This window comes from Micropterus dolomieu, linkage group LG22 (assembly GCF_021292245.1).
Source record: "Micropterus dolomieu isolate WLL.071019.BEF.003 ecotype Adirondacks linkage group LG22, ASM2129224v1, whole genome shotgun sequence".
In the NCBI taxonomy this organism is placed as follows: Eukaryota; Metazoa; Chordata; class Actinopteri; order Centrarchiformes; family Centrarchidae; genus Micropterus; species Micropterus dolomieu.
The window spans coordinates 14,947,650-14,958,107 of record NC_060171.1 but is presented as its reverse complement, the minus strand read 5'-3'; the positions used below and the strand labels follow the sequence as shown (position 1 = coordinate 14,958,107).

Genomic DNA, 10,458 nt, shown 5'->3' with positions numbered 1-10,458 from the left:
CAGTAGGCTCCCTTCAGGAAGGCTGATGGACCTTCGTTACGCATGATTTTCCTAGAGAGCAAATAGAAGCTCATTATAAAAAGTGAAACATACAGCCAGCACTAGTTAGATATGGTAGATATGGTGTTGGTGGTGTTTTATCTCTACCTATTTTAATTTGTGTTTCTTAATAATCTGTCAGTTGTATTGTTTGTTAGTTCTGCTGCTGAGACACTTTTGTGTGATAACACACTTTAAATAAACTTGTCTTGACTACACAGACAGCATCACACATGCTGCAGCAGTAAAGACATAATGAGGTCACCTGATACAGTCAGTCACTCCGCTGTACGTGTCTTCTGTGCTCCCTCGGTTCAGGGACTGCAGTCTAGTCTTTATCACTGCAACACACAGAGCTCAGGTGAATATATAACATCAACTAACGGTGCACGCATTGCTGTAACAATGTTCACAGTCCCACTGCTCACCATCAACAGGGTTGACTGCCACAGCCGCTGTGCTTCCCGCAAGGCAGCCTGATAAAAACGACACGTAGAAAGGAGAAGGCCCATCTGCACCTTTTTTGCCCAGGTTATTCAGGTTCGCAAAAAGGGGGAAATAGATGATGGAGAAAGGAACATCCCTACAAAAAGAGAGAAATAAGATGATCACAGTAAATCATGAGATGTTCATTACAGTTGGTTGGAAAACACTGCTTGCTATCTGTTTTACCTGAGCAATGTGGCACCAAGGCCTTTATACAGCCCAGCAATGCCCTTTTCCCTCAGTAATTCTCTGGTGAGCTGCATGGCTGTTGGAGACTTGGTCTCCACAGCACCTGCTGGCACCGTCTCTGGCATCAGCTTCCTCTGAGCCGCTATGAAGCATAACAAACACAACATTAATAACAAATAAAAAGGTTCATGTAAAGCTACTAGAATCATCACACAATGTTAAGAACAGGTATGTGGGCAGACATTTTGAATCCATAACTAAGAAGAAAGCACAAGACAGTCGTTGTAATATCTGACATGACCACATGAGGCCACTGTTCGTCCAGTTTATGACGCTTCATTCTTTACTAAACCACCATCTGGATTTTATTTCCTCTTACCAATTCGTCCAGCATCTTGGAGCTGGATTTTCAACATCTCCATAGGAGTTGTGACAATTACCTGCAACAAAACAAAATAAAGGTGTCAAGAACAGTGTCAACATATGCACACTGTGGACAAATCCTCATTACTTTTCCATCCATGTTAATGCAAGTAACATTAAAGTACCAAGTGTGTCAGGAAAAAAGTGTGTCCAGTGTAAATCTACTGGCTGAATGTCTAGTCTTACTTTCCTCTGGAATACACACAGTAGTAACTAGTTAACGGGATTAAGGGTGAGATGGCCATGTTCACCACAATCTTAATCCAAGATCTGCTACACAATCTAATCACGTACACTCTGGCTGGAAGCCTTTGCCCTCATTGACAACAGGCATTTCCCTCTGACTCACTTACTCAGTGCACAAGGCCAAGCACTCTCACAACCTCTTATCTGATCACTCAAACCTAGCTGCACGGTGTGTTGCCTGCTAACGGGACAACATTTCAGTAATTAAAAATCATTCATGAAAGTGGAGCTTTACAGGTGACATTCAGATCACAGATAACAGATAATCTACAAAGACAAACTGCAAGAATGTTTCTGCAACTACCACCTCTCATTTATTAAACGAGGCGGTGGCTAATTCTAGCTGCAGGCTGTGACAAATGAGGCAATGGCTGAGGCCCAGTGGTTTGTATGCATGCTGACATTGGTAGCGCTAAAGGCAGCAGTTCCAGATGGAGAACAGGAGGATGCAATTAAAGCAGCACCTCACTCACTCACTCACCTGGCATGTACCTGCCCCACACCCGGCCAGCATCTCTTTGAGCAGAGTGAGTTTTCTGAAAGAGAACATAAATAGCAAGATCAGAACGAGACATGCGCTAGACTGACAGTGTGAGCGGCAGACAACTTTATTTCTGCAATCCTCGAAAAGGAAGTTGTCACCACCTGCGCTGGTGACGCTAATCTTTGTCTCCCATATCGACACGTCAGGCACAAGGGTAGATTAATAATTCACAAGGTGAGCGGCTGGGCCAGACAAGTCAAACATTCATCAGGCTGCATGTTTGTCACCATAGTGATGGAGATAGATGCCCCAGAAAACTTTCAGGTTTATCTATGCAGACAGTGGGGAGGGGGGACAATGGGTGATGGATTTCAGCAACGCCAGGTGATGGTTGCTAATGTTTGACGTGTGACACCATTGCGGGCTCATTTGACTTAACGTGATTTCAGACAGGACTTCTGTTGATACACATACAAGTAATTCTGTATTTTTAAATCAGACCGTTAACAAACTACTACGAAAGGCTCTGTGGCATCGGAGGAGATGACAGAACGGTGGAGGATTAAATAGAGGATTGGTGAGAATACAGACAGCTAATGTGTTTGTTTACATGTTAGTAAACACGGCCGTTAATCACAGTGTGGATGAAGGGAGAGGTTGTGTGTGTCAGTCAGCCTGTCAGCACTTTCATGCCTCACCCATCCTTGGAGAGGTGATGCCGGAAGAAGTCGTTGGCAGCCAATTTGATGGCTTTCTCTGGCGTGACTAGTGTTAAGTTCACCGCGGCTCCTGGGAGGATTAAAAGGACAGAGAGCAAGAAAGAGAGAGGCAACAAAGAAGGAAATGACAGAGAAGGGAGAGAGAGAATGAGGCAGTCTATAGTGGAAGATTCTTCCAGAAAATTGCCTGTACCGGTGAGGCACAGATCCCTGTTTTTAATGCCTCTAGCCTCACTATGAAGCTGAAAATAAGAATCCTATGCAACCTAACAGTTTTTTTAATTGGTCTTACACTTCAGTGAGCTCATACATCACAAGAACCTTCTTGATAAAATTGAAAACTTACCTCGGTACATCCCAAAATAACCTTCTGACCGGATGGTCTTAATAAGGCAATCTGACCTGCAACACAAATGCAACAGTTGTGGTGTGTTAGTCAAAGTGCAACCTAGAAATCTGATGACAGTCTGGGCGATACTACCGATGAGTATTGACTATAGCCCAAAAACAAGAAGTTTAAGACTGTAAAATATATGTAAATATATATAAATATGACAAAGTCAGATACAGAAACTTCATACATGCTGGTGTAAAGGCGAGATCCATTTTGCTGATTTTGCAAGCGAGTCTTGGCCAGGTCAATGGGAAACACACAGGTCACTCCAATCAGGCCAGCGACACCCCCATTGATCAATTTGGCAGGCAAACTGGATGAAGGTGATGACCATAGAGGAAAAGACAAAAATATCAAACATGAAAGGTCAGTAGATGATATCAAGGCCACAGTGCGTCTGTGTTACAGACCTTTGTAGTCTTCTCACATTCAGCTTTACCTGATCTGCTTGTCAGCCATTTATGTCAAGCCTTGGCTGGTCCAAGTGTCAGTCTGTCTGTTAGCTAGTCACTCGATGGTCGTCCTTGCTCTTGCTGTTTGCTGCAGTAGTGTGTTGCTGTCCAAGTAAGATTATGTAGTCTGACTAGGCCTTGTCCTCTTGTCTCCTTGCAATTGTTGTTAGTTCAAGTTATCAGGGGATATCTGTAAAGAAACAGGAGAAGACCTGTTCACATTAAACACTCTCGTAAAGTGCCTATTAAGTTCCAAGAAAACAGATCAGTACATTTCATAAGTTGTACTGAAGCAATGTTTCCTTCAAAAACATTACAACATAGATTTGCTTTTAGTAGCAAGCTGTTGCACCACCTAACATACAGCAAAAACTGTCAAATACTAGTTTTAACCCAACAAAATCAGTCAATTAGAGCTTGCTTTCATTATCAATAATTAATCATTTGGTCTATAAAATCACAATTTATTTAAGCCCAAGGTGGTGTAATTAACTCGCTTGTTACATTACGTTCATTTGACACTTCTGTCCTGGGAGACACAGGTCATGAAATCCAAAAATCCAGTGCAGTCAAAAAAGCTTTGACAGAACTGACTGACTGAATGAATGTCCATGTTAAATTTTAAAAATGCATATTTTTCTATTCATTTCAACCCTTTGTGTTTTTCTCACCCAAAATTAAGCTTTTCCAAAATGTTCTCTCTAGAGCGGGTGAATCCTAAAACGCTGGCTTGGTATTTTTCCATAGAGGATTTGCAAAACTATTACAGTATGACAGTAAGAAGAACTTTCTGAGTCTTCTCCCAGGTGTGCTGTGGACCAAACCAAATACAGCCCTCAGTTACAGGTGGGGTTGCAGGTCGCCAGCATTAAAGCTTGGGTAGACAGGTTATTTCAGAAGCATTTTTTGTTATATTTCTCTTGAAATCCTGACAATCTACAAAATAAATTGCTCTGACACAAAAATGAAAAACATCTGGTATCTGTGGCTGTCACAGGACTGTAATAAGCACGGCAAATCATTTCATTTGGTCTGAGGAAGGCCTGAAGGGAGAGGGTGGGGTTTTGTCTATGAGATCATTCTATAATCTACCTGTCCCTTGCTAGTTCTCCAACGTTGCCTATCCCAGCTTTAAGTCTTGGCCTGACTGACTCACAACACATGGGCAAAATGCTCACAGTGCAGCTCTAGGCTAGTTGGGCAATTGAAACTAAGTCCAGTTAAAACTAGCAACTCCCGATGAATGCAAGAGCAGCCTCAACACAGCTAAAAGAAACCTATTTAAAAGGTCATCAGAATTAAGTCTGACAAACACTCACATGAAAAATAAAAACAGCAAATCCTCACAACAGAGAAGCTGGAATGACGGAATGTCTGGCAACAACATTGCTGGCAGCCTTAAAAATAACGCTTTAGCGATCACTATTGAGGGGCTTCTTTCTGATGAACAAACTTATCATCATTGCAACATCTGTGCGTCATGCGTGTCCTTGAACACTCCTGTTTTATGCAGAATCTCTTTCACTGTCAAACTGGAGTCACATGGGGGACTCTCTGTCCACTGTATGCTAAAACTATTTCTGAGCAAACAGATAAAATACATCTGGAGCAGCCAAGATGCTCCCTATTTTTGGTAAAGAATGCCCTCAGTGTGAAAAGATGCTTCCCATTTCCCCTTTCCTACTCTCCACCCCCTTCATCCACCAATCACAACCTGCCTCTGTGTGTGCAACCCGCCTCCACCTCTCTCCTCCTCACCAGCCCTCCCCCATCATTTCCCTCAGTCACGAGTCACGACTCTCAAACTCAGCTTTTCCCTCTCAGATCTATGCTGACTTGTGGGTTTCTTTGTGCGCCAGTATCACGCATTCCTCAGACTCCGTTTCAGAGAGACTGCACAGCATGCATGGATGTTTAGGGTTTCAGTAACTGTATTTTGGCATGGTTGCAGCTGTGGTCTGGTGTGTTTAGTTTGGACGGGGACTTGAGGCCCACGCAGGCTGCTCCAGAGGTGGAGGAGGAAGGAGGAAAGGGGGTTTTCAGAGCAAGCCAGCGAGCCGCTTCTCTGGTCTCTGTTTGCTAGGTTTTCTCCTCTCTGTTCCTCTGAAGCCTCACATAGCCTCCTTCACAGCCCTCCTCCACCACTCATCTCCCTTTAACAGTTCATCAACTTCACCATTTTCTCACCCAGCAGTGATATGAAGCCCACCTTCTAACTTTACTGCATGCTACTTTTGTTTCCTTATTTCCTGTCACAGACTTCCTCTTGGAAATGTAGTTAACTCCACAGTCAGCACACTGATTTCTTTCTTTCTCACCACTATTTAAAGAAGCATATATGTTCTGTTCAGTAATAGGACCTGACGAGAAAATACATGGGTTGTAAAGAGCATTGCAGTCTTGCATGAGTCAGCCATTAAGCTGGCATCTCGCTCCTTCTTTACAATGCCTGCGGCATTACTCGTCCATTTCATTTCATCCACACCATGCAACCGTGTCTGCACCAGGACATTTATTTGACCCACAGCCACAGCCTGGCTTGTCTTGTCATGACAATTGGAGTCTGTATGGAAAGAACTGGCCTCAAGTGTGTTCACAGCACAGATGCATCACTCATCTCCAAGGAATTCCTTTTATTCTCACAGCACAAAAATAAATAAATAAATAAATAAATAAATAACAACCTGTCCAGACTCCACATCCCAACATCACTTTAAAGCATGCAAAGGACTGCAAAGTCATTTTTCAATTCACCAAACAATTAAACAATAAAGTTACTTAATTATATAATAAATAGGATAAAACTTTTTTTAAACTGAGTAAAAACTTTAAATTAAACTAGCCAACCACAAATGACTTCAAACATATCTCTCTTATGCGCACACACACACACACACAAACACACACAACATACACAAATATCCACATGGAGGTCATATTTTGAGTTTGTACCTCTAGAGCAGATAAGCACTGATGAGTAAACAATAGTCATGATGATTGTGCAACATGGCTGCCATGCAGAACATTTAACTCACAGCTCAACCCCTCAACCCAGGCCCCTAAACTCACTATTGGACGCGCTTGATTAAAGAGATACTAAAGAGTCCTGGCATCAACTGAGACAGATAACAGCTCTGCTTTTGACCCTTGTTCATCCTTTCAACTTGAACAACCGAGGCAATAAACACTGCTTTACAGACGAGGATACTGATAAGTTATGTTCACCCTTGTCAGTAAAGCAGCGTTCAAACTCCTGTCGCTGGAAAGTAAGGTAATTACATTTTTTAAAAAAAACATGTTTTAACTTAAAATATGAAATTACAAGTTCAAAGATCAATGTTTAAAGTGAATTGCTTTAACTTTATCTAAGTATTGTATGTAATGATCCAGTTCATGTAATCCTGCAAAGGTGGGAAAGAGGGTGTCAGCGCACAGATTTACATCCCATTTATGAATGACACTAAATGTTATAAGAAGTGCAATAATGTAAGAGAATAATGTATCAAGCACAGGGACAATTATCATAAACAGGATATTTGACTTCTTAAGTATTTTGACTCACCTGAAAAGTCAGTTGATTATTATGTTATAAAGGTATTATGTAGTAGAATACCGTACACATGCTCTTAAATCTGTCTGGAATTAGCTTCAATACAACTTCTTCAGTACAAGATCAAGTGAATTTTTGGACAATTTAGATGTAGATTTTTGTAGCCTTTTTCCACTTCTTTTAATATATTTTTTCTTCATAAAAGCACTACATTCAAGAAGACGAGAAGCTTTTATTTCCAAAAATACAAAACAGTATGTATGTTGGAGGTGCATTAAAAAGCTGGATCAGTGCTAGTATAATTAAGAAATTATGTGGGAACAGCTAGACTTCGCTTCGACTAAAATGTTCCAAGACAAGTCTCAAAAGCCTTCCAAAAAGATAAATATAACCCTGCAGTAACTGAAAATGCACACCAGTTAATTCCCTATAAAAATTCAATGCAAATTGTATACATTTCATTCAAATCAAACAGAGAAAATTTTACCTTATCTGTTACAGCTCCTTGACTAGCTCTCTGTCCATGAGCGCCATACAGAGTAAAGGTCTTGCTGACTAAATGACAGTGACTTTGGTGAATGACAGGAGGAAGTGAACGGCTACATTGTTGAAGCACCCTGCTAGTAAGCAGCACTCTACTCACGTGACTGTGGCTGGTGAAAAAGAAATGGAAATCACACGGGTCTTCCTCATTAGCATTGGGAAGGCTGTTGTTACCAGTCCATCTGTCTCACATGGTCACTGGTTTGATCAACAGAGGAGCTGCATGGCGTACTGTTGCAGACACAAGTGTGTTCCTGCAATCCTCTATCAGTGTAAGTACTTCTCTAAGCTGCAAAAGCACCAAATCTAATATACAACTCAATCTGTCCACTTTTACATTCCTTCTGGAGCCATTATATTCTAGTATTAAAAGTATTAATTTGTGGGTATTATTTAAGACAGTATGGGCTAGTATTATATGACGTATTTCTAGCTCGATATTGCACTTATTAACTTACTAATTTCAATTATTTCTAAAAGGATTGGGTTTTAAATAGTTCTCTGCAATGACATCTGTATTTCTGCTGTTTTTCTATAATAAAACTGACAGCTACTATGGTGGTGTTATCATGCCTTTTTTCAACTACTGGTTTATAAGATGCACTCTATTTTTGGAAGTCTACAGCAATGTACAAACAAGAGGTGGAATTTGTGGTGTCACAGATAAATCTGATTACTACTTCCTCTACCCTACAGCATCAGGATTATAAACCTAATGCCTACTTATGAAAGCTCTCTCCTGCACTGAGTTCATATTGCAGCCATTAAACCTGCACAGTAATGTATTGTTGTAATCACCGGCTGTAGATCAGAAAAAACAAGCCGAGTTCAACTTTCAGGCAGAAATAAAAAGTCCCTTCAGTGCAGAGAGGTGGTGTTGTGTTTAATCCCTCCTCTGACACCACTGGTATCCTTGGTGCCCCAGTTTCTAAAGTCACCTGGGGGTTTTCTCATGCATCTCCTGTTTTGCCTCCCTCTCAGCTTTCCAACATCCTTGATAGGAAAATAGTGATACCTCTGTGAGTGGACTCTTCTTGGAATGAAAGCCAAATGCAGCATTGAAGCATCTGATTACAGTCTGCAGATTGCAGTGCGGCCTTGAATGTCGTGGAGGACTGTAACTTTCACACAGCAGCACAGCATCTCCTCACAAGCACGGCTATGCATCATTCGGCGTGCATTCACCAGTGACATTTGGAAGTCCTTGCCTCTAGGATTTTAGCATGCTTTCAGGGAACGCCATATGCGTGTGGTCCTGCATGCAGATTAAATTAACACTATGTTGCTGTTTTTTACCGAACAACATTACATTGGTACTACAGCCAAAAAGGTACAATAGATCCATTGGAAAGCTTGCGATGTCAACCTACACCCAAGAATGGCTTGCCTCATTAATTATTTCAAGGCTGCACGAATGCTTTACTACATAGGGCTTGACCTCCTCATAACCTTACCAATGCACTGCTACCTCTGTGGAGGGGGTCTTTTAAAAGCATGCATTGCTGTAAGTTTGCACGTCCTCTTGGCATCTTGCTCAGCAGTTAAATGTTCCCATAAGTGTGCTTTTGGGGAGTTTAGGGCCTAAGCATAGATGAGGGGGGAAACAGAATAAGCAAGGTGGGTGAAATAGAAGTGGCCTTTTACCATTTAACCATTCAACTGAAATAACCAACTAACGTTATATGCAGTACTGTATGTTTCAATTCCACCATAGGATAAAATCATTTTGTAGATAGGGTATATTAATAAACATACTATATAAAATGTACAAACACAGCCTATTCAGGGGGAGCCTATTCAGGGGGTAACAGAATAAGCAAGGTGGGTTAAAGAGAAATGGCCTCCGGCAGGCAAGACATTAGCGTTAATGAGGAATCATTCTATTGAAAAACTATCGCGGCTTCCTTTCATCCTGTGTTAAGAAGTTTCAGTATGTTAATGTTTAGCTAGCCTGCCTGTCAGAGGTGAGTAGCTTCACTTTTCTCTCCCAGTGAAAAAAGGAGGTGGGTAAAGTGGGTTTACCCTCCACTACCAACATCCCTGCCCACATTTTAATTAATTAACGATACACCCTCACTAGCGTTACAGAGAGGCAGAGGGCGGCCGCCGTGGCCGCTTGCAGGTCGGAGAGAAATTCGGTCATTGGTCCGGTTCCTCAATGGTAACATCCACAACCTAAATAAGCAAAATAAATCCATACATACCTTGAAACTTGGGATAAAACGTTTGCCTGTAACACGTTAATGAATAACCGTTAACGTTACACTCGTGCTCTACGGCTCGTCCGTTTTATGGGTAAAATATGACAAGCGCATTAACCAGCATATTAAAAGCCGTAACCGTTATTATTCATAACGATTATGCCAACACCGTAGTAGCTTAACGTTACATTTAAACATCAAAAGGATTTACAGTTAACGTTAGACCTACCGTTAATATTGAACCCACCATATGTTTAACATGCTAGGTTGGCCACATAACGGAAAATGATATAACGTTAACGTTACTGCCTCTCATAACGAACCGACAACCCCACATACAGTCACATCCCGATGTGAAAAAACGTTACAACTAGCTAGCTTTTCGTGTCGCGTTTTCTCCATTATTTTAAAATTGTACATTTAGCTTTCACGTTATTTTATTATTACCAGGTGAGATTTTTAAACGGGTGCACACATTTTCTGAATCAGCCACCCGCCAACCAACAACACTTTAACTGCATCCCGTTATCTACATACCACATAGAGCCGTTTCCGTTATCTCTCCCGGTGTGGTTGTGGTGTGAAATCAAAGCCTTTATACTTTATCTTTGGCTGACAGACCGACAATAGCTAACCTGCCGGTGTTACTAGCATTTAACTCCAGTGGAGGGAGGTAGAGGAGGTGGGAGTGAAAGCAGGCGGGGGGTGGGGGGGGGGGGGGGGGGGGGGGGG

General features: G+C 41.7%; 1 protein-coding gene and 1 long non-coding RNA gene across 3 annotated transcripts in view; one reads left to right on the top strand and one right to left on the bottom strand.

Moving 5' to 3' along the window:
* slc25a22a (solute carrier family 25 member 22a) overlaps positions 1-10,419 on the bottom strand; it is a 15,362-nt gene extending 4,943 nt beyond the window's left edge. The window contains exons 1-10 of the mRNA XM_046036756.1: positions 10,264-10,419; positions 3,420-3,622; positions 3,168-3,293; positions 2,933-2,988; positions 2,566-2,656; positions 1,865-1,919; positions 1,094-1,154; positions 712-856; positions 468-622; positions 305-380 (exon numbers count right to left, since the gene is read on the bottom strand). Coding sequence (XP_045892712.1) covers positions 305-380; positions 468-622; positions 712-856; positions 1,094-1,154; positions 1,865-1,919; positions 2,566-2,656; positions 2,933-2,988; positions 3,168-3,293; positions 3,420-3,439 — 785 coding nt within the window. The 5' untranslated portion in view covers positions 3,440-3,622; positions 10,264-10,419. The remainder of the gene's footprint in view (positions 1-304; positions 381-467; positions 623-711; positions 857-1,093; positions 1,155-1,864; positions 1,920-2,565; positions 2,657-2,932; positions 2,989-3,167; positions 3,294-3,419; positions 3,623-10,263) is intronic.
* The window catches only part of LOC123961401, a 2,466-nt gene continuing 1,585 nt past the window's right edge, over positions 9,578-10,458 (top strand). Inside the window, exon 1 of one of the 2 annotated variants that reach the window (XR_006822727.1) lies at positions 9,578-9,686. This is a non-coding gene — a long non-coding RNA (uncharacterized LOC123961401). Of the gene's footprint in view, positions 9,687-9,908; positions 10,177-10,458 lie in introns of those variants that run through there. The other variant, XR_006822728.1, reaches the window with a different exon arrangement.